We start from the raw sequence: 24,743 nt of genomic DNA on the forward strand, positions 1-24,743 counted from the left end.
TTGCTGTAAAATCCACTAGACCACTTCTCTTTTTTCCATTTTCTGATTCATAGAGGCAACCATGTCAATTCCTTTATTGGATTCTGTCTTCACATGGCTGTCTTCTTATACAGACGCCAGTCCTATTGCTTTAGGGGCCCACCCTATTCTAGGATGACCTCATCTTAGGTAATTACATCTGCAACAACTCTGTTTCCAAATAAGGTCACATTCTGAGGTACTGGGACTTCAGCATATATATTCTGGGGAGGAAGATGGGACACAATTCAACCTGTAACAGTGGGAAAGGGATTTGATGTTTTAATTGTGTCTTGAACAGATTTTCACCCAATTCTTTCTCCTTCACTTCACCCCCACTTCCAAAAATAACCTGTTAGCTGTTGCCATTTACCAAGTCTTTTAGGGGTTGCATGGTGTAAACAAGTTTGCTTCTTAGCTTTCCTTAGTCTGTTTAAGATACAGTTTTCTTAGATATGTCATGTCAACTATGTCAAAAACTCATGTTTCATAACTAACAAAATTTTTTCACTGCTTTCTCTTTATCACTGAAAGTTTATGCTTTAAAAAATCTTTTTACTGTTATTTTAGTGGGGTTTGTGGGGGGAGAAGAAACTAAGATAGATATTCAAGCCAGAATTTTTAGTCAGAAGTCCTTCTATGTGTATCTTAATTCTCTCCTCAAAGGGTGCCTTCTTTCTTAATTCTTTCACATCTCAAACCACAACAAAGCTTTTTAGGGAAAGAGTTTCTCTAACCTCTATATATGTGAATACTGGCAGGATAGAGAGAGATGGGGTAGGGAGTGAGAACCAGATTTGGCTGATTTAAACTCATACTCTATGATACCACTCAGCCTCCATAAAGTGGATAAACAAGAATAAATATAGTACTCACCACTCAAAAAGAGAATGGCTGGAAAGCAATCTGACAATGCATATGAATAGCTATAAAAACGTTTAAAACTTCTGATGCAGTAGGTAGTGCTATTCTCGGCATTTTATCCTAAGGAGATAATTCAACAGAATTAAATGACAATGTGTGGACTTTTACTTATGAGAAAATGATACACTGCTAAGTCACTTCAGTCGTGTCCGACTCTGTGCGACCCCATAGACGGCAGTCCACCAGGCTCCCCCGTCCCTGGGATTCTCCAGGCAAGAACACTGGAGTGGGTTGCCATTTCCTTCTCCAATGCATGAAAGTGAAAAATGAAAGTGAAGTCTCTCAGTCGTGTCCAACTCTTAGCGACCCCATGGACTGCAGCCTACTAGGCTCCTCCATCCATGGGATTTTCCAGGCAAGAGTACTGGAGTGGGGTGCCATTGCCTTCTAAACATTCTGAAAAACCATCCCACTGCAAAAACCACAGAAACCCTAATAAAATAAAATAAAAAATCTTTTAAAGGATAGTTGAACTTGTGAGGAAAATCCTCAGGAGTGAAAAATAAAGAGGGAGCTACAAACTAGCATGGTAAGTGACTGATGGCCCTGAGCACGTCTGTCACTCTCAGGAACCTAAAGTCTCACGTATTAATGACCTCATGTATGTGGGAGACAAGATCCTGGGCTCAGACAGGTTGGGACTGAGACCTTCGCATAAAGCCAGCCTCTCAAAGGACAATGAGGTGAAATAAAATGGGGAGAGAAAAGACAGAATGTGGGACCATCTTCTTCAGTATAATTGAAGAGCACAAAATACAAAGAGAAAATCTTTCAAGTTTCAAGAGAGAAAAGAGAGAGCGTCTAAAAGTCACAACTACTAGATTGGCAGCAACAGGGGAACAACAACTTCAGACTGCTGAGAGAAAACCATTGTCACTGTAGCCTTTGATAACTACAGAAATTAAGCATTTAATAATATTTAAGAATAAGAGTGAAATGAGGACATTTTCAGAAAACAAAAAACTGAGTTATCAATAAAAGATGTGCATTAAAGGAACTTTCAAGAGTATTCATCGGGACAAAGAAATATGATCTCAGAAAAAAGTCAGATTTATAAAACAACAATGATGTCTAATTTGGAGGTTAAAAACAAGGTGGTGCTACAATATTGGAGAACAATAACTTTTAAGACAAGGGGATGCTGATTAGCATTCTAAGACCTTTGGATACTTTGGTAAAGGGAGTGGAGATTTAGGTTTCAAGCACACATGATAAACTTTAAGAGTAATCACTAAGAATAAAAATAAGTTACAAATTCCAAAATAATAGAGGGGGGAAATGTGGAATCAAAAGAACAATCTGAAAGAAAACAGGAAAAGGGAGAAAAGACAGAAAAATCAGGCCAGATAGCACAAAATAAAATGGTAAACATAATTCCACATATCAACAATTAAAATACCAATAAAGTATAACTTTAAAACCACCAGTTAAAAGCCTTAAACTGTTTAACTTGTTTAAAACCACCAGTTAAAATCTTTAGATTGGATTAAAACAAAACAATCCATATATTTGCTGTTATCCTAGAGTAAACCTGGGTTTCAGTGGTAAAGAATCCCCCTTCCAACGCAGGAAATGTGAGTGCAAACCCTTGGGAGGATCCCCTGAAGAAGGAAATGGTAACCTACTCCAGGATTCTTGCCGGGGAAATACCCTGGACAGAGGACCCTGGCAAGCTGCAGTCCTAAGGGTCACAAAAGAGTCAGACCCGACTGTACAACTAAACCACAAGAGTAAATCTAAAACACAAAGACCTGGTATATCAGAATAATTAATGCTAGCTGCTGTAACAAATCACTCCTAGGATCCCTGGGGCTTAATGCAACAAAGTTTATTTCTTGCTCACATCACAGTTCATCAGGTCAGGGTGCTGCTTTGTTGCTTCTTCAATCAGTGACATAGGAATCTAAGATCTTTCAATCCTAGTTCTACCATTTTGGAGTTTATTTTTTGCTCTGAGCCATATGAGCTCAGTTGTGTCTGACTCTTTGGGACTCCATGGACTTAGTCCATGGAACTCTCCAGGCCAGCATACTGGAGGAAATCAGTCCTGAATATTCATTGGAAGGACTGATGTTGAAGCTGAAACTCCAATACTTTGGCCACCTGATGCAAATAACTGACTCATTTGAAAAGACCCTGATGCTGGGAAAGATTGAAGGCAGGAGGAGAAGGGGACACAAGAGGATGAGACGGTTGGATGGCATCACCAACTCAATGGACATGAGTTTGAGTAAACTCCGGGAGTTGGCGATGGACAGGGAGGCCTGGCGTGCTGCAGTCCATGGGGTTGCAAAAAGTCGGACATGACTGAGCGACTGAACCAAACTGAACTGAGCCATATGAGCAGGGGAAAGAGAGCATCAAAGACCATGCATAACATTTTGGGGACCAGTCCTAGAAGGGGTATACATCACTTCTGCTCACATTCCTCTGGTGGTCCCAAAATAACTGTAAAAAGATTTGGGAAATGTATCTTGTGTTCACAGGAAGAGGAAGTGGAATCAGTAAACATCCAGCCAGTCTCTGACACATAAAAATGTTGAAAATAAGAACAGATGCAAAAGGATATGCCAGGCAGACACTAACCAGAAGAACACTAGAGTAGCTCTGTTCATAATGGACAAGTCTTCAAAGAAAAATGTATTATTAGGAATAAAGATAGTAACTACATGATGATAATAGATTCAATTCATCAGGAAGTGACACAGTTTCTGAAATTATATATATACCTAATGATATCTTCTGGAGAGTCCTAGGTGGCTTGCTGGTAAAGAATCCAGCTGCCAATGCAGGAGACACAGGAGATGCAGGTTTGATCCCTGGGTCAGGAAGATCCCTGGAGAAGGAAATTGCAACCCAGTTCAGTATTCTTGTCAGGGAAAATTCTGTGGACAAAGGAGCCTGGAGGGCTACAGTCCATGGGGTCACAAAGAGTCGGACACAACAGAGCAACTGAGCATGCACACATGCAAATAAAGTTCAGAGACTTATGAGGAAAAACCAGCAAGTCTACCACCATCATAGGCTATAACCCTTGTTTCTCAGTAACTGACGTCATACAGAACAGAAATTAGTAGCATAGTATAGAGAATATAAGTAAATTAACAAGCTTGATCAAAAGGAAATGTATAGAATGTTTTACCTATCTATAGAGAGTGTACATTTTTCTTCAGAATACAAATAAGACCTATAAAAACTGACCATATACTCGGTTATAAAGGCAGTCTCAACAGGTTTACCAGAATCAGTATCATACAAATCATGTTTTCTGATTACAGTGCAATTGAGTTAAAAATAGCAGAAAGATAACCAAATGGAAGAATACCATGTATGAAGATGTTCACTCTAGTGTAAATTGCCTACAATAGTGAAAATTAGAATCACTGAAATATGCAGTGATATGAGTACGATTAAGTAAATTATGCCTTATCAATCCAATGGGGTATCATGGGCCATTAAAAATTATTTTTAAAAAATAGACCATGCTTAAGATACAATATTAAGTGAATATTTTAGAATCTGTATGTTGCTTATGATTACAACCATGTGAAAATGTGTGCATTTAGACAGATTGGAACGATATGAGCAAGTGAAAACAGTTGTTATAGTGATGAGATTATATGTAATGTTACTTTAAAAATTATTTTATTATTATTTTTATTATTGGCTGTGCAACTTGTGAGATTTTAGTTCCCCGACCACGTATTGAACCCCAGGCCTTTGGCAGTGAAAGTGCTGAGTCCTAACCACTGGACTACAAGGGAATTTCCAAATTTTTTTTATCTTTTATTTTTTGTGTTAGTTTCTTTTTTTCGCGTGTGTGTGTGTTAGTTTCAAGTGTACAATAAAGTGATTTAGTTATCCATTATGGAGAAGGAAATGGCAACCCATTCCAGTATTCTTGCTTGGAAAATCCCATGGATGGAGTTGTCTGGCAGGCTACAGTCCATGGGGTGGCAAGGGGTCGGACATGACTGACTTTCACATTATCCATTATAGGTTGTTATAAGATACTGAATATAGTTCCTTGTGTTATACAGTAGGTCCTTGTTGTTTACCTATTTTATATATAGTAGTGTGTATATGTTCATCCAAAACTCCTAATTTATTTTAAAATAGACCACATTTTGGCATCCCACTCCAGTACTCTTGCCTGGAGAATCCCATGGACGGAGGAGCCTGGTGGGCTGCCATCTATGGGGTCGCACAGAGTCGGGCACGACTGAAGTGACGAAGCAGCAGCAGCAGCAGCACACTTAAAATAGGTTCTAAATTTTCACTTTATATGTTACTCATGATTACAACTATGTGAAAATACGTGTGTATTTAGATAGATCAGGAAGGTATGAGTAAATGAAAACAGTCACTATATTATAGAGATGAGATTTTATGTAATTCTGCTTCTTAAAAATAATTTTATTTTTGGCTGTGTTGAGTCTCTTGCTGCCTGGGCTTTTCTCTGGTTCCTGTGAGTAGCGGCTACTCTCTAGTTGTGGTGCATGTGTTTCTCATTGTGGTGGCTTCTCCTGTTACCGAGCACAGGCTCTAGAGCACGTAAGCTCAGCAGTTGGGGCTTCTGGGCTCTAGAGTACAGCCTCAGTAGTTAGGGCACAAGGGCTTAGTTGCTCCGTGGCATGTGGAATCTTCCCGGACCAGGGATTGAACTTGTGTCCCCTGCATTGGCAGGTGGATTCTTTCCCACTAAGCCACCAGGGAAGCCCTGTAATTCTACTTTTAAAATAATTTTTTGTGATGTGATTACATTGTGTGTTAGTCGCTCAGTCATGTGCGAATCTTTGCAACACCATGCACCGTAGCCAGCCAGGCTCTTCTCTGTACATGGAATTCTCCAGGCAAGAATACTGGAGTGGGTTGCCATTCCCTTCTCCAGTGGATCTTCCCAACGCAGGGATAGAACCCAGGTCTCCTGCCTTGCAGGCAGATGCTTTACCATCTAAGCCACCAGGGAAGCCTGATTACATTCTTTAATGTAAGTTAAAAGAATCGACAGAAGACACATCTCAGTCTGGCAGCTGATGCTAGTTATGCCTTAATATCCATTATCCCTTTCTTTTATAACAATAGAATCTTAGGTGGGTACATAACTGCTCCACACAGCCTCCCTTGTAGCTAGGCATTATGATGGGACAAAGTCATATCACAGCTAATTAAATATGAGAAATGGGTGCTGTTAAACATAAAGAATCTGTCCTTTGACTTTTTCCTTCATCTTGTTATCTGAAATGTTGCTGGTTTTGCTACTGCACATACTGTGTGGGTGGACTGGATCTGATATGCATTTGATTAGATGAGAGACTGCTTCCCAACTTAATGAATGAGAATATGTGTGACTCATGAGGACAAATTATGTCTTCTATTCAACCAGTGTCCAGTACAAGCTCTGAAAACAACAAGATTATCCATCCTATTTTTAGAAATCAAATGAGGATATATTAATATTGAAGTGTACACACATGTTAAATATATTCTAGTGGGAATTATATACATTTACTCCAATATTCTTTATCATTTAAGAGAATGTTTTAATAGAGAATGAGATCCATTTATAGGCTGCTTTGCCTGAGTTAAATCAGGAAATCAACCTTCACATTTTAAATATTAAGCAAAATCAAAAATTATATTTTTAAAGTACAATAAATAATGCACTTTGTTTAATGTCATAGACTTAGGTAAGGTTTGATGTAATCTAATAGATTGGACCACCACAAAAATTCATTAATTGGCACTATATCAGGAATGAGAATTTATCAATTCAAAAGGAAATTGATAGATATTACTCAAAATAGTCTTTATACTTAAAAACAAATACAAAGTACAACAGTGAAGCACATGCAGCATTCTGTCCCAGGTGTTTTCAATGCTCAATAATAATTATGTATGCTATGTCATGCCTTCTATAGCAACAAATTCATTATTATTTTTATTATAATTCAGAATGGGTCAATCACAAGCTGTTCTGTAAAAACAACATGCTATTAATAAGAAAAAAAAGACACTGGAGGCTGACTCAAGAGCAGCCTTTTATTCTGTGAATTCTAATATTTATGCTAAGCATGTCCTGTTTAGATTTTTTTTAAATGAAGGAAAATAAAAATTGAATTAAAGTTCCAGAGATGAAATACTCACCATTTCTTGAAGAAAATCTTATACAGCTAGTTTGAGGGCACCTATTTGAAATAATTTAGATTAAAATTCTGTCAGTAAAAAAATACCTGTACCTATGGTAATACAGAAAGGGCTTTAAAATCTGTCACACGTTTGCTTAAGAGAGCATACTGAGCACTTGTATATATTTTGTTTTCCTTTAATGCACATACTCATTTATAGACAGACAAGCAGATTGTTGAATAAGTTTATTTTCTGTCAATTAGCTGTGCATTAAAATTATGGAGAGTTATTAATAAACAAGTCTTGACACCAGGCAAATAATTCCTTTTCCTCTTTTTCCAATTCGTCATCTGACAGTTCTTTAACTTTCACAATGTCAAAAGATGGGGCGGAGAAGACAACTGTCTCTTTCTGCTTTGCACCTGGTATGTCCATTTTTGGTTCCTAGGTAGAATTATAAATAAAAATGGAAAGTGTTTTATAGTTGGTTTCTACTATTTTATGTTTTCATATTTTACTGTTCATACTTAACCTCATCTGAAAAAAATTTATAGCAGATTTTTAAAAAACTACAAAGGAAACATGAATACATGTTCATTGAAAATATTCTTGCAACGTAGTATACTGAAGCTGACTTTCCACACTATAGCTCTTAATAAGTGTAGATAGAAATGACTTCCATTTTGAGAAACGCACCATTAGAGATGTGCTGAATCAACAGTATCAATATACAGAAACAATTGGGCTTTTTGCCAACTCACGCTGATGTGGAGCCAAGATGGCTGGTATTTATCAGAATAGCTATTTAAGAATTTTTAAAACATGTGTTACCAAGAGGAATGTAGCTTTATACCATCTAAAGTGAAATGAAGTCATTCAGTCGTGTCCGACTCTTTGTGATCCTATGGACTGTATAGCCTACCAGGCTTCTCAGTCCATGGGATTTTCCAGGCAAGAGTACTGGAGTGGGTTGCCATTTCCTTCTCCAGGGGATCTTCCTGACCCAGGGATCGAACCTGGGTCTCCTGCATTGTAGGCAGACGCTTTACCCTCTGAGCCTAAAGTGAAAGTGAAGTCGCTCAGTCATGTCCGACTCTTTGCGACCCCGTGGACTGTAGCCCACCAGGCTCCTCCGTCCATGGGATTCTCCAGGCAACAATACTGGAGTGGGTTGCCATTTCCTTCTCCAGGGGAATCTTCCTGACCCAGGGATCAAACCCTGGTCTCCCGCATTGCAGGCAGATGCTTTAACCTCTGAGCCACCAGGGAAGCCCTAAGCCTAAAGTATATACCAAATGTATGTTTCATTTGTGAATTTGTAGATTAGGAAAATTCTACCTAAGGAAGTAGAATTACCTACAGTTTGAATATTGTCCAAAACAATGAATTCAATACAAGTTAAACTTACAGACCCCACAGAAGCATTTTTTTCTTTAGCCATCTTATAAGCTCTTTTCATTTTTTCAACTTTCATTAGAGCTTGTTTAGATCGACGACCCAGATGTCTAATTTGACTTTGCTGTTGGTAGGGCCGATATAAAGGTTGAAGACTTGATAAGGATAAAGGGGACCTAGAAAATATTTGTAGTATAGACAGAAAAATTGCACAAAATAAAATTTACATGTAAAACAAGTTCCAACTTTTATTAAAGCACCCTTTAGCAACTATATTGTAAACCTCAGTGCTTGGAGCAATATTGCATGTAAGTATTTAGGCCAAAGTTATCATTTTTGCTTGAGTTACACAGCATAGTTCTTTCCCACTTATGAAGGTGTATGCTTATGTTCCTGCTTAGTTGCTTCAGTCATGTCTGACTCTGTGCAACCCTATGGATAGCAGCCTGCCAGGCTCCTCTGTCTATGGGATTCTCTAGGCAAGAGTTCTAGAATGGGTTGACATGCCCCCCTCCAGGGGATCTTCCCGACCCAGGGAGCAAATCCGAGTCTCCTGCATTACAGGCAGATTCTTTACTGCTGAGCCACCAGAGAAGCCCATGAAGGTGTATAGACGATGTTTATGATGATGATAATGAAAATTACAAAATGTGGTATCAATTTAAAATCAGTTTTCCTGGAAAACACCATGTAATAGCCATTTGACTCTTTCAGAAATATATACTATATATGAATACCAACAAATATTAAATTTCATAATGGCTGAAACAAGTTGTTTATATCAGTGTTGGAACCAGACATGGTTGGTGCCACGCTCTTAGTTCCCTTGGCCATAGGGCACATATACCCAACTTCCAACTGTCAGCATTGGCTTCATTTATTCTGAGAGCTTTCTTATGGAAACAAGAGCCCACGTGCAGGGAAGTGTCCCAGAATTAATACCTCCCCTCCTAAGTTACCCTTCACCACTGAATGATGGGTGTTGGTGTATAAATATCCCAACTCCCTTTCCCTCAGTGGGATAACTTGAGTTGCATGTTCTACACTGGCTAGGTCATTCCCAGGAAGGATTAAACTCATTACCCACAGTAACAACTTGCTTGCTAACACACACTGTTTTGGCTGCTGGGCCTTCCCTGTTTCACTTTTCTATCCCTTGAAATGACTGAGCACAACACCCGCTCTCATCAATGGTTCCTGGGATCCACCCCTGAAATAAACTACTCATACTCAAATCCTTACCTCAGGGTTTGCTTCTGGGAGATCCCAAACTAAGACTGCATTCAAAGGAGTCTTTATGAAAGTACTTTCCCCTCTTCAGTTGATTTAGAATATGGTTACTTACTTGGCTTTTTAAGTGACTCATTCTTGGATCATCAGTAGCATGAGTCTAAATAGCAGGGAGCCTACAGTTATATATGGTGGCAGAGAAAACTGCATCATTTATTTGACCTTGGTGGTAATAGGGTTAAGTTCTCTATTCAATGCTTATATGGATAAGTTAGAGAAATCTATTTCATGATGACAGACTGCGCCCTACACTAGGCCATCTGTCTGGCAAATGTACAGCCTTGATCATAAAATAAATGGGATAAATCATGTTATTGGGTCAGCAACCACTCATCTCTACTCCTGGGAAAAAACCCAATGTGTTTGCCTGTCAGTGGGTCACCAGTGTCTTTTCATGTACTAAAGCAGTATTTTTTCATTTCAAATATAGCTGTGTGAAAAGAGACTACCAACAGGTCCTCTTCAATCTTATTATTTTCTTTTTCTTAGGAAAAAAGCTTAATTTGTAAACAAGATGGGTTAGGTGAGGTTTGGTAATGGAAAGAAAAAAAGAATTGGTATAGCCATAGTCTGTCCATGTTGTTTCAGATCATAATACAGTCTATTTTGCTATGACATGTTTTTCTATAATGTGAACTGGCTCACATGTTACTGGTAAAGAAGGGAATAATGTCACTGCAATTTATATGCAATTTATCCTCTGCAAAGGGAGCCAGAATAGCAAGACTAGAATTATAACCTTCAGCAGAAAAGGAAAATGTTTTCCTCTGTGCAGCATGGGCAATGAGAGCCCTTTTGGTTGCATTTATGAAAATAACACTGGCACCTAGCGCTCTCTCCCCATAGAGCCCCCCAAACACACACAATCTACCCTTACTGCCCTCCACCCTACTTTCTGCCTTGCGTGGTTCCTGGTTTGTGGCAGTTCGCACTGCTTCTCATCTCTACTTAAAAGGTCACCACACTGGTCCAGCGCTTCACTTCCATCTGTACTGTCTCAGTGCCCACTACTTCCTCTAATTAAAGGGTCACCAGTATTTTCACTCTACATTTTTCATATTTGCTCTGGTGGCCTGTCTGGTGATACAAGTTATCTCCCCAGGTACCAAATGTTCTTTCTGCTAGTGCTCTGTTTACAAAGTTGCATAAAATTTGAGCAATCTGCTCCAACCCATTTTTTTCTCACATGCTCTGTTATTATCTTTCCTGAGCTATTTAGCAGAATGTGAACATTTCCAGAAATGCCCCTAGTATTGTAAGTACAGTGAAGTACCACTTTTACCTAACTTCAGAAACAATCCGTAGCTGGTGCTGACGCATCTCTTCTGTTTTTGGTCTTTGTAATAGATACTTCATTTCTTTTTTTAGGCGTTTTGAGATTATTCCAGACTCGGCATAATCAACTATGTCATACATTATCATTGTCCTGGGAATGTTTTCGAGGCTTAATCTTCGCCAACAGTTATTTCTGCCACCAGAAGATGCAGGGATCTCATCCAGATGACTGGAATACTATATGAAAAACAACCAAGCATGATTGGCTGTGGTACTCCAGAAGTTTTTAGGCACATTTCCCAAGAATCCAGTCAAATGCTACTTCATCCAAAAAGCATTCCCTGACCCCATCTCTGGACTGTATTGAGATCACTCTTCTATGCTCTTATTACTGACTACTTGATGTTCTAGCTACCTGTGTATGTTTTAGCTCTCCTGCTGTGACAAGGCAGGATCCCTGTCACATGGTATTGTGCACATAGTACCACACTCACTGAATATTTATTTAATGCATAAACACTAAATCTTTAAGATAAATATAACTCAGATAAAATTGAAAATACTGGTATGATCTACATACCTGGCAATGCTTGTTCACGACATGCTTGCACTGAAAGCACAAACCTTTTGAGAAATAATTAGTTCACCTCTGGTGCTAAGTGGTGAATTTCACCATTTTCATGTGGAGTATTTGTAGAAATCCCACTTTTCTTTTTCTACATTTAAAATATCCAATTAGGAATTTAAAATGTATATATAATCGATTCATCCTTATAAATGTTCATTTAAGAGACAGGAATAGAGCAGGAGAAACTACTATGCTAGGCATTTAGGGTATCTCTCTCATACACACACACATCCCCTCTCTCTCTTGCATTCTCTAACTCACACACATACAAGCAGTCCTCCCTTTGCATCATTTAGCCTTGTACAAATTCCAATTACCACTATTTAGCAAAATAAGCTTAGTCCTTCAACAACACAGTTCAAATTTCACCTACCACAGTATAGCTGAATTAAATGCATAAAGTACAAACTCTGTTGCTAGCTCTTCAATGCATAGATTACTACAGAAATAACAGGTGTGCGTGGTGGTGGACGACAAATCATGTCACTTCTTTCAAAGTGTGACAGTGATTGGACACTGTAGATCTGCTTTTTAGTTCACACACAGACAGCAAAGTATGTAACTGTGTTGTCTCTTTGTCTCCCAGTGATAAACCCATGTGACATTTTACCAATAAAGATAATCAAAAGAGGGAAAAGTCCAACAAAGAAACAAAAAGTGGTAAAGCTGGAAGTGAAATTCAAATTAAATATAAACAGAGTTCTAGAAGAAACAGGTGACCATGGAGATGTTGATACTTTCATCATGCAGGAGATTGCAGCTAGGCTGCTAGAGGGAGTTAGTGAAAGTGAACTTATCAACATAGATGGGGAAAATGGCAATGATGGAAAGGGTAAAGTTTTCTTAGAGGAAGTAATGTTGGCAAAAAAGAAACTTCAGAACACTTCAAGTACAAAGTGTTCAGAACACTTCAAGTACATAGTGTAGGGAATTCCCTGGTGGTCCACTAGTTAAGACAGTGCTCTCACTACCAGGAATCCAGTTTTGATCCCTCGTCAGGGAACTAAGACCCTGCAAGCCAGGTGGAGAAAAAAAGTACAAGGGGTAAAATATTGGCGGGTGATGCAAACTCAGGAGTATGAAAATTTTCCAGGGCATAGAGAAGATACTCACTCCTTATTGTAAATTATATGAGACTAAAGCGGCAAGCACTGTTTAAATAACTCTTGATAAACTAGCTTTTTTACAGGTTTTTTTGAGAGTCACATCTCTTATAATTCACCAGTTTAAAGTGTGTAATTCAATGGTTTTTAGTATATTTTAAATGATAAGCTTTTTACAAAGAAGTAAAACATTTTAAATTCTGAATGTTTTAAATTACAGTGTACTAAATAAATGTTTTGCTTTTTTCATTTTCCTATATAACATAGAGTAAGGGAGTTTTTAATGTTTTGATAAGGTTTTTTAAAGGCACAGAACAATCACAATTTTTCCCATTGATGATTAAGTTTGGTCTGCATGGTTTCAGCTTTCATGGTCATTTCTATGACCCTGTACTACCATGCAAAGTGAGGACTGCCTGTGCATTTTATTTCCTGAGAGTAGAATGGCAAAACGGGTAAACATCTCAGACCTGTCAATGATTTGCTCTGCACTTATTAACTATACGACCTTGGGCAAGTTTTAGAAAATCTCTTTAAGCTCCATTTTTCTCATCTTTTAAAGGGTCACAAACTTTACAAACTTGAAGGTTAAAGGAGATAGTATGTATTTAAAGAGCTAGAAATAAGGCTGTGTCCATAAAGGGCTCAATAAGTGCCAGCAATCATCATATCTCTTTCAATGTTTATCTGGGAACTTCTTTCTGTGACACCAGTCCTTGGCATAGTCACAATCTGCAAGGATGTGACCCACATCATTCACAAAGATGGTTGACATCCCCAAGCTCTACTTCTTCCCTGGTTCAGTTCTCTAATCTTCTAGGTTAGGGCTTTAAAAGAAAGAAAACACAACTGGGAATCTCTAAAGCACTGCATTAATTTCATGTTTCACATGGAAGCAACTGAGTGAATAGTTAAGGCCATATATTACTACTATTATTATTACTAGCTAGAATTTGGGATCCCTTGTTTCTTTAGAACTATAAAACACGGGTTATAATAGTGTCTACTTCTTAGGGTTCTTATGAGAATAGGAGTTAGTATTACATCAGCATTTGCTATCATTACTACTCAGGTTTCCAGTTTAAGTTCCCTGATTCAGTACTGCTGTCAGACCAGTTATGCAAACCCAAACCTAGGAGCCATGTTGGACACCTTCTTTTATCTTACTTCTCTGTTCCCAAGGCCCACTGCTTTTATTCGCTAATTATCTTCTGCATCTCCAGCTTCACTGCCCTAAACCAAGATACCACCATCTCTCCAAAAATACTGCAGGAACCTCCAAACAAGGAGACAGTTCTTGCTGTCCTCTAATCCCTTATCTACATTGCAGCCAGACAGATCTCTTCAAGTATTAGCTTGCTGCTGCTGCTGCTAAGTCGCTTCAGCCGTGTCCGACTGTGTGACCCCATAGACAGCAGCCCACCAGGCTCCCCCGTCCCTGGGATTCTCCAGGCAAGAACACTGGAGTGGGTTGCCATTTCCTTCTCCAATGCATGAAAGTGAAAAGTGAAAGTGAAGTCGCTGTCGCGTCCAACCCTCAGCGACCCCATGGACTACAGCCTTCCAGGCTCCTCCGTCCATGGGATTTTCCAGGCAAGAGTACTGGAGTGGGGTGCCATTGCCTTCTCCAAAGTATTATCTTAGATCACCTCATTTCCTAAGATACTGTACCAGCTTCTCACTGCATACAGAATCAAGGAAAAAAAATAAACACCTTACTATGGTCAAAAGCCCTGTATGATGATCTTTTGCCAGCCCTCCAGGCTGACAGCCCTCCACACCTTCTGCGCACTCCCTTCTCCAGGCCCACAAACTCTTTTTCAGGCCCTCCAGTTCATCCTACCATAGAGCCTTGCCTGGGGTGCACCACCTTGAGGCTGTGACACATTGTTGATTGCCTGCCTATCAACCATTCTCCAACTCCCTTGCTTATGGAGCCCTGGTTTTATTTATTCTTCACGTACAGAACAGACATAAGCTCTGGGAAGGAAGGCCCCAGCATATGAACCGTGATTGTCCTACATCAATTATGGGAAAATGATCCCATTTCCCTTTACAGTGATTGGTTTAGGGGGAGCATGTGATCCAGTTCTAAGAAGATCTGAGAAGAAGTCTGCTGGGGGATTCTGGGAAAGATTTTTCTTCTTGAGATAAAGAGGAAAAGATGCTGAGTCTTCTTCCTGCCTTTGAGTATAGTTGAGAATGTGCTAGTCATCTTGTCACTGTGTGAAGGAAGCTGAAAGGACTGTAGAAAAGCTGGCTAAGAACCCTGTTACCCTGGAGTTGTGGCACTAGCTATTCCATGATGCTCCTGTCCAGGGACATTCTAATGTGGGAAAATAAATGTCCTTCATTGTTTAACCCTCTTGTGGTTGCAGATATTCTGTTACTTGTAGCAGAAAGCACCCAAACAATAATAGATCCCTTCCTTACTAGGTCAAATCTCCATCATGTACTCTTTTTAGCACCATGCATTTACTTTTTATTTTTCAATTTTTTGTATTGAGATAAAAATTTACATAAAATTTACCATTTTAAAGTGTAAAATTCAGAGTGTGAAGTAAATTTATGATATATATCACTACTAATTCCAAAATATTTTCATCACTCCCAAAAGAAACCCCACATTCCTAAGCTATTACTCCCCAGACACAATAAGCCACATATTATATGATTCCATTAATATGAAACATTCAGAATAGGCAAATTCAGAGAGATGGAAAGCAGATTAGTGGTTGGTAGGGGCTGGAGTGAAGGGGGAATGGGGGAATCCACTTAATGCATGTCAGGTTTCCTTTGGGGTGACAAAAAGGTTCTTAAACTAGATGGTAGTGATGTTTGCTGGAATCAAGATTGGCGGGAGAAATATCAATAACCTCAGATATGCAGATGACACCACCCTTATGGCAGAAAGTGAAGAGGAACTAAAAAGCCTCTTGATGAAAGTAAAAGAGGAGAGTGAAAAAGTTGGCTTAAAGCTCAACATTCAGAAAATGAAGATCATGGCATCTGGTCCCATCACTTCATGGGAAATAGATGGGGAAACAGTGGAAACAGCATCAGACTTTATTTTTTTGGGCTCCAAAATCACTGTAGATGGTGATTGCAGCCATGAAATTAAAAGACGCTTACTCCTTGGAAGGAAAGTTATGACCAACCTAGATGGCATATTGAAAAGCAGAGACATTACTTTGCCAACAAAGGTCCGTCTAGTCAAGGCTATGGTTTTTCCTGTGGTCATGTATGGATGTGAGAGTTGGACTGTGCAGAAAGCTGAGCACCGAAGAATTGATGCTTTTGAACTGTGGTGCTGGAGAAGATTCTTGAGAGTCCCTTGGACTGCAAGGAGGTCCAACCAGTCCATTCTAAAGGAGATCAGTCCTGGGTGTTCTTTGGAAGGAATGATGCTAAAGCTGCAACTCCAGTACTTTGGCCACCTTATGAGAAGAGTTGACTCATTGGAAAAGACTCTGATGCTGGGAGGGATTGGGGGCAGGAGGAGAAGGGGACGACAGAGGATGAGATGGCCAGATGGCATCACTGACTCGATGGACGTGAGTTTGAGTGAACTCCGGGAGTTGGTGATGGACAGGGAGGCCTGGCGTGCTGCAGTCCATGGGGTCGCAAAGAGTCGGAGACGACTGAACGACTGAACTGAACTGATGATTGTACTTAATGCCATTGAATAGTACACTTTAAAATAGCACATTTTGCATTTGGAGAAAAGTCTAGGGTGGTAAGTGAAGCTGTAACTTCTACACATGACATTACTATTTTTAAAAAAGTATCTATTGGGTTATCTGCCTGGTGAGATTATGCAACTATTTCTTTTTTGTTATTATCCTTTCTTATATAAAAATAAAATAATAACAAATCTGAAAAAAATAAAATAGCACATTTTATATTGTGTGTATTTTACCACAATAAACTAATGTATGATTCTTACTTCCTGAAAGATAGGGTCACAAGGCTTATTTTGCTGTTGTTTGTTTTCAATATCCAAATCTAAATTTCTTACTTGCATATAATCTTTCAGGGTGACAACATCTATGTCATCAGTTATTTTGAACTTCTGGAAAAGACGTTCATCTTCCTTAATTTGATGATAAAATTTCTTTCTCCCCATTATTTTGTAAGCATCAGCCTCAGCCTATAAAGAGAAAAAATTTACTTTTAAAATACTAATATAATAGCAATAACTATCAGCACACATTTTACATATTTTTGAGACAAATCCATCAAATATTGTTCCTTTTTTCTAGTAACTTGCTGTTCAATAAAAAGACTGTATTTACAAAGAAAAGATTATGTAGATTTTTAAACCACTTAAAATCTGTTTCCATAACCATATCTACATAGTTTTCAAATGCAGCGAGAAGAGTAGCAGAGTCTACAATCCCCAGAGGACCAGTCATTTTTTTTTTAATCTGTTTTTCCCCCTTAAAAAAACATTATTTTCCTTTAAAAAGCAAAACAAACCTCTAACGTCATTCATGCTGTCAATGCAGAGAAAGCCTATCTGGTTATTAAACAGGTTGCCCTAGGAACCGCAATGAAAGGTACCGGGGCCAGCTCTCTTTTATGTGGTAGTTAATATGTCGCCCCCAAATGGAAACATGTACGTTTCAGAGTGCTCAGACCTCCCTCTCCTTCAGACTCTTCTCGGTAGCAAAAGAGCAGCAAACAAAGGGTTTTTTCCTCTCCCAAATGTCAACATTTTGTACTCAAGGAAAGACCTGAGAGTGCAGAGACAGAAGAATCACAGAAAACATGGAGGCTCAAATCCTGTCTAGCCATATTTGCTTCATACCTTTTCATGTATACCTGTCCCTATGCTAAGAGCTATACATAGACTGTGAATAAAGACTTCAGCGCTCTCCACCCTCCTCCCTCCTCCGCCATAAGTATGTGCTGACTCTTCTAATACATATTTATATTACATATCCATGCTTCTGGCCACAGAGATTATGCTTATGTGAAGGGAGAGTGGCATAGATGAAAATTCAAGCATCGTTAGATTCCAGATCAGTTTCTTTTTTCCTTTGTATTTCAGAATGTGATACTGTGAAAGTGTGGGAACTCTGTTTTCATGCTGATATTCGGCTATAGAATAGAGACAGGACTGAAACTCAGAATCTCTGTTCTTTTTACTTACACAAAATAACAGGAAGTCTTAATGTATTTATTTCCATTCTCATTTTTGTTATCCAGAATATTTCCTATGTATTTCTTTATTTAAATTGCAAAGTGAAGAACACAGACACATGGGGAAAATGAAAGAAAATATTCAAATGGTTGTAGTTTGATTCCAAATGCACTAAATCAAAGGCATAGAAACAGTTTTCTAAAAATGTGATGGAACCTTCCTTTAGGCAGATCATTTTTGTTTTCCCTTTCATTAGTTTCCTTAAACACTATGCATCTAAAGAAAAGGCAGTATATTGGCACGTGTCTCCATTATGCTTTCTTGCAGTTTCCTGTGGGTTCTAATTCTCATTCCCACAATGACACTAAAGCTAAAAGCAAATAGTTGTACACTGAAAAGGTCTGAAAACCAGATAATTTCTGCCTTGAGAATTTCTTTAGTAGATATAAATGTATTTTACTTTAGTTCAGGTTACTTAGAAAAGGTATTTCTGGGACTTCCCTGGCTAAGATTCTGTGCTCCCAAGGCAGGGGGCTCAGGTTTGATCCCTGGTCAGGGAACTAGATCCCACGTGTCGCAACTAAGACCCAGTGCAGCCAAATATGTAAACACATATTTTAAAAAGAGAGAAAAAGTATTTCTTGTCAGTTCCTCCCTACTCTACTCCACTCAGCCACCACTACCAATCTCTCCAAGCCCTAGTTTCCTTATTCGTACAGCAGCTCAGCTGTGTGGCTCAGGTGTATCAAGCCCATTCCAGTCTCTCAGCCAAAAAACCCTGGCGCCTGGCAGCACAGGGCAGACTTGTTGCCCAACTGTGTCAGGGGTTTGAAAAAAGTTTGCCCTCCAGTGGCCAAGATGTTCTTTCTCAGACATTGGCTGTCTATGGCCAGGTTCAGAAAGTCCTTCTGGGTAGGAAGGAATGGGAATGAAGAAAAAAGGAAGAAAGGAGAAAAGAAAGGGGTAAAATTAGGCAAGGATTCCATGAGAGCAGCCAATCAAGACTAGAATTCTAGAGGCAGGTTCCATTCTTAGTGGGTGACTCAAAGGGTCAGAGGGCTGTTGTTTTTGTTGTTTTTTAGTCCCTAAGTTGTGTCTGACTCTTTTGCGACCCCATGGACTGTACCCTGCCGGGCTTCTTTGTCCAAGGGATTTTCCAGGCAAGAATACTACAGTGGGTTGCCATTTCCTTCTCCAGGGGATCTTTCCGACCCAGGAATTGAACTCGAGTCTCCTGCATTGGCAGGCAGATTCTTTACCACTAAGCCACCAGGGAAGCCCAGGTCAGAGGGGGGCATCTCTAAATTTGATACCTCTCCTGGAATAGCATAGCTGTGGCCCAGAAGCCCCCACAGCCTTGTGGCTACTTGCTGGCCAAGATCTACAGTTGGGCTTGTTAAGTTATTCTCATATCTCAAGTCACTTCCCTCCCTGGCTGGAAATTCTCACTCATGAAGGTAGTAATAAATGCTCAGGAACAGGGTATCTTGGTTTAGGAAAGTTCAATTATATATAAGCTCAGAATTAATAAAACCACCATCACTACTAACATTGTTCAACCCTGAAGTGTGCACAGTATGGTGGAACATTGTTTCCACCCTGAAGTGTGCACAGTATGGTGGAAATATGAAGTGTTCAAGTCTCAGTTCTGGCTCTGACAAGCCTCTCCAAGTTCCAGCTTCCACACAGGAAAAATGGGAATGACACGTACCTCATCAGAGTTATCAGGGGGCCACATAAGAAAACTTATTTAGTAGGGTTCCTGACTCAGAAGTGGTTAAGAACACGGTTCTGGAGTCAGGCTCACTTGGTCTTGATGTCAGTTCCTTCACTTTGTAGTTGTGAGACCTTAGGCAAGTTACTTAATCTTTTAAAACATGAAGACAGTAACAGAATCTACATTCTAGAATATATGAGAATTAAATGATAATAATGTGTTTAAAATGTTTAACATCATATTTAATGGTGTTCACTAAGGGCAGCTATTATTAACCATGTTTTTTCCTTTTACATAAACATTCAATCCTCAAAAAGAACAGGGATTTTCAATTTAACAATTGCTGGATGTTAAGAAATTGTCAACTACCCAGAGGTGTCTAGGTCATGACACTCATAAAGACGTCTAGGCACCTTTATGACAGTGCTTGTCAAACTATATTGTGCCTAGAATCACCTGGGGGTCCTGTTAAAATGCACCTGTTGATTCAGTGGGTGTGAGGTGGGGCCTAAGAGCCTGCGTTTCTAATAAACTCCAGGGAATGCCATTGCTGCAGGTCTGCAGATCACACTTAATTTTATATTTAGTTTTAAAAACTGTTTTTGGTTCTTGTATAGTTTCCTTTGTTCACAGACCACATTTTGAGTAGCAAGGCTTTAGAATATTCTAAATATAGTTGGTGGACTACTATATGACAACCCTGTGTAGATAAGCATTGCTCTGGAAATAGATAACTGAAGTAGGTAAATGAAATTAGATCTTTTTTATACACATGACTATTCAATTGTTCTGGCACCATTTAAACTGCCTTCAAACCTTTGATAAAAATCAACTGATTATATATGTATGGGTCTATTTTTGAATTATCTTTTCTGTTTCATTGATCTACATGTCTGTCTTTTTGCCATCATTATAGCGTCAGGATTACTGTAGTGTTTTAAGTCTTGGAATCAGGCAGGGTAAATTGTTTAATTTTGTTTTTCTTCTCTAGAGTAGTTTCAGTTCAGTTCAGTTCAGTCGCTCAGTCATGTCCAACTCTTTGCGACCCCATGAATTGCAGCACGCCAGGCCTCCCTGTCCATCACCAACTCCCAGAGTTTACCCAAACTCATGTCCATCAAGTCAGTGATGCCATCCAGCCATCTCATCCTCTGTCGTCCCCTTCTCCTCCTGCCCCCAATCCCTCCCAACATCAGAGTCTTTTCCAATGAGTCAACTCTTCTCATAAGGTGGCCAAAGTACTGGAGTTTCAGCTTTAGCATCATTCCTTCCAAAGAACATCCAGGACTGATCTCCTTTAGAATGGACTGGTTGGATCTCCTTGCAGTCCAAGGGACTCTCAAGAGTCTTCTCCAGCACCACAGTTCAGAAGCATCAATTCTTCGGCACTCAGCCTTCTTCACAGTCCAACTCTCACATCCATACATGACTACTGGAAATTCTATATCCTTTCACTCGTTTTTGCTTTTGTGTGTGACAGTGTGTTTGTAAATACATGAGAAAGGCTGTTGGAAAATTATAAGGAAATGAAACTGGAAATGGATATAAGAACGAGGGGAAAGATGGAACAACAAAAAAGAATTGGTGAAACTCCCTTCCTTCATAAATGAACTTAGATTAAACATCTGAATGGACTAAAACTGACTTACTTCTTTTACATTAAGAAATAAACTTAATAAAGTTGCAGCAATTTGCTCAAGACATAGTGTCTATTATACATTCAAAGAGCAAAATAATTTAGTGACCTTAGAGTCACTGAAATTTCCATTTCTACAGGTTTTCTACTAACTATGAATCCAAATAGTGCCAGAGTTTCTTTTGAAGCTGAACTAAAGGGTAAAAGGAACCCTAAACTGTTCAAGTTAGGTATGTTCTGACCATTTACAAACCTTTACAATATTTAGTGAAAAAAGCTGAATAGTATAATCTCATTTAAAAAATAACAAAATTTTTAGCAATATATTCATATTTTTATGGAAAAAATGAAGGATATACAACAATTAACAGTGATCATCTCAGGTAAATTAAAGCTACAGCACAAAGAAGAAAGGTATACTTTCCTTTTTAAAGAAATCTCTGTGCTATTTCCTTTTTTTCAACAGTTACTTTGTAATTAAGATAAATTTCAGTTACTATACAGCATTTTTAATGCCTTGTAATATATGCACAGTGCTTTCCAGTCATGGACTCCAAGCTTCTCATTTGCAGCAGCCTGGGCATAGCAGGGTCTGCTAGGAACTGTCTTGGGAAAACGTAAGTTCCTAAAAAAGCCCCATTATATAACCTCAGAAAAGCAACAACTGATGACATTTTATAGGGACAACTATAAGCTTATTCTGTAGATATATATGATATGAATTTATCTCTGGAATGGAGAATAAATATATACTTTTGCAATTGAAATCATTCTATTGATATATAAATGAACAAATATTAATGTTTCTGAAACACCATATTCCACATGAAACCACTAGTCCTTATGCTATATTTCTGAAGCCAAGCTAAATTTTCTCTGATATTGCCTGAGAAGGCATAGAAAAGCAGTCTCTTTTCCTTTTCTGATAATCTGTAGAGAATAAATGTTGCACATGCTGGATGTGGTCAGAAACTGCCAGGGTGTGTGGTCTTTTATTCTGAATACATGCCAGTACTGATAATTTCAGGTGGGTCATAACTTTCATGTAAAATATTTCCAGAAGTCTACAAGAAAATAACCTTTGATATATGGTTTATAAAATGAGAATGTACCTTTTTTAAAAAAAATCAATTATACTCATGTAAAAGGGTCAAAGGAATAAAACTTTTGTTGTAGATCCTTGCTATTAAAAATATGGTCTAGAGACTTCCCTGGTGGTCCAGCGGTTAAGAATCCACCTTGCAATGCTGGGGACACAGGTTTGATCCCGGGTAGAACTAAAATCCCACATGCCTTGGAGCAACTAAGCCTGAGTGCCACAACTAGAGATTCCGTGGTGCAACAAGATCCCGAGTGCTGTAACTAAGACCCAGTGCAGCCAAAGAAATAAATATTTTTTTAAAAATGTGGTCCATGGATCAGCAGCAGTTGCAGCACCTGGGAACTGGGTAGAAATTCAGAATCTCAGGCTTCATCCCAGATTGACTGAATCAGAAACTGTATTTTAACAAGATCAGGTGAGTCCTATGCATAGACACAATTGTGATGAATATTCATGAAAGTAAGAAGTATAAGAACTCATGTAAAAAAGGATAAATATTTTAAAAGTTCCTTTTCAATACTCTAGCATACTTTTTCTAAACAGGCTACCAGAATCAAAGAGACAGTGATAAAATACCATTAAAACAAAATTGCACCAAATGTTCTACATAATTAAAAATAAAAATATTTAACAATATAATTATCACAATAAATATTAATATAATTAATAATAAAACTCCTGACCAATAAGTCACTGTAATTCATTATTAACAAATCAAAATTTTTGTACAAAGAAAACTGATGGGTATTTTCTAGGTCCTTATACAAGTACTTCATTCCAAATATTTTCTTTTTAGCTAATAAGTAAAGACACTTTGAAACATGATGCTTAAAAAATACTACCTGCCTGCTGGGCTGTTTAATGGTGAAATAATGTAATCTGTATATTTTGAATGCAATTTAGATATCACAGAAATGTTAAGAAGCTAAATTAACACAAACTCTACATCATGAAACATCACCTCACTTGACGGCTTTAAAAATTTTTTTCCGCTGAAATACTTATAACCATGGCCTTCAGTGTGAAGAAAAATTTTAAATACGATGAAAGGTGGAAATATTTCGCCACTAAATCTGAAATAAAGACCAAAATTAGTCATTTGGTATCAGACTTGGGACTCGGTTATTTCTCCCTCTTGTACTTAGGCTCATTCACATAGTTTCTTACATGCAGGTTAAAGGCTATACCAGGGCATGAAAAGAACTAGCAATGACACGGATCACAAAGGATGAAAGAGCCCCACTTTGGCATGTGTGCTCACAACTATTCTCATACGTGTGTCAGACTGAACACATCATAGGAGATGAGAGCTACTCTCAAGGCAACTTGTGGTCTGAGAGAGTCATGCCTTGGCTTCTTCACATGATAAATGTAAATAAGAACAAGATACTTAATTTGTAATTATAACATGAGAAGTTATGAGGACTTAATAAATTTCTAAGGTTTCTTCATACTAAGTACTTCTTGAAACGAATCTGCATAAAAACATTACCTGAATCTAACTTTACACTTCATGCAAGGATCTTTAGCAAGCTCAGCCTCTAAGGGGCTCACTTTCTTCAAAATTTCATGTGTCACGTGATGTTCCTGAAATAGATGATGGTGCTATCAATGGAACACAGTACCCTGCCCAGGCACAATTTATTGAAAACAACACAGGAGGCATGGTAAAGTGAAAGTACACCAGACTTGGTATTCTAAAGATCTGAGTTCTAGTCTTGGCTCCCTCACTTATCATCTGTGTCACCTTGAGTCACTACTTTATTCCTTTGGCCTCCAAGTTTGGGTATGTATCCCTCCTTGAGATTCCAGGCACTGTTCTTTCCCTAAGACAGCACTTTTCACAATGTGCTATAACTAACTATAAATGTGTCTGTGTTTCCTACTAGATTGTAAGCTTCATGAAGGCAGGGGCCACGTATTTCTTTTTTACCATTGTATTCCTAGTATCTAGTACAGTGCCTGGAACACAGCAGGTACTAAATAAGTATCTGATGCTGAGTGAATCACTGTAAAATGAGGATAATAATAGAAATGGTACTAGATTTTAAGCACCTTTTATATACCACACTATATTAGGTACCTTATACACATAAATATTTGAATATTATCATTCCCATTTTACAGATGAGCATGCTGAGGCTCTGGGAGTGTCTGTAACCCATTCAAAGGCATAAAAGTAGTAAGCAGAGAAACCAGGACTCAAACTTAAGATCTGTTTAATTCTAAAGCTCCCATTTTCCCCCGCTATGATCCTGCCCAACCTTTATGCCTATGACAATCACATAAAAATGTACACTACAGGGCTTTTCAAATGACAAAGCATTATTAATGTAAGGTATTGCAGTAACTTGAAGTGTTAGGTTAACAGATTAAAAAA

The 24,743-nt window shown here is 38.5% G+C and overlaps 1 protein-coding gene across 4 annotated transcripts in view; it reads right to left on the bottom strand.

Moving 5' to 3' along the window:
* The window catches only part of CXHXorf58 (chromosome X CXorf58 homolog), a 60,453-nt gene that overhangs the window by 30,555 nt on the left and 5,155 nt on the right, over nucleotides 1-24,743 (bottom strand). The window contains exons 4-9 of one of the 4 annotated variants that reach the window (XM_070785294.1): nucleotides 23,856-23,950; nucleotides 23,325-23,436; nucleotides 16,781-16,912; nucleotides 11,039-11,268; nucleotides 7,090-7,130; nucleotides 3,672-3,778 (exon numbers count right to left, since the gene is read on the bottom strand). In XM_070785294.1, the coding sequence (XP_070641395.1) occupies nucleotides 3,672-3,778; nucleotides 7,090-7,130; nucleotides 11,039-11,268; nucleotides 16,781-16,912; nucleotides 23,325-23,436; nucleotides 23,856-23,950 (717 nt within the window). Of the gene's footprint in view, nucleotides 1-3,671; nucleotides 3,779-7,089; nucleotides 7,131-7,301; nucleotides 7,516-8,479; nucleotides 8,643-11,038; nucleotides 11,269-16,780; nucleotides 16,913-23,324; nucleotides 23,437-23,855; nucleotides 23,951-24,743 lie in introns of those variants that run through there. The other 3 variants (XM_019956422.2, XM_019956424.2, XM_019956423.2) reach the window with 3 other exon arrangements.

Source organism: Bos indicus, chromosome X, assembly GCF_029378745.1.
Source record: "Bos indicus isolate NIAB-ARS_2022 breed Sahiwal x Tharparkar chromosome X, NIAB-ARS_B.indTharparkar_mat_pri_1.0, whole genome shotgun sequence".
Taxonomy (NCBI): Eukaryota; Metazoa; Chordata; class Mammalia; order Artiodactyla; family Bovidae; genus Bos; species Bos indicus.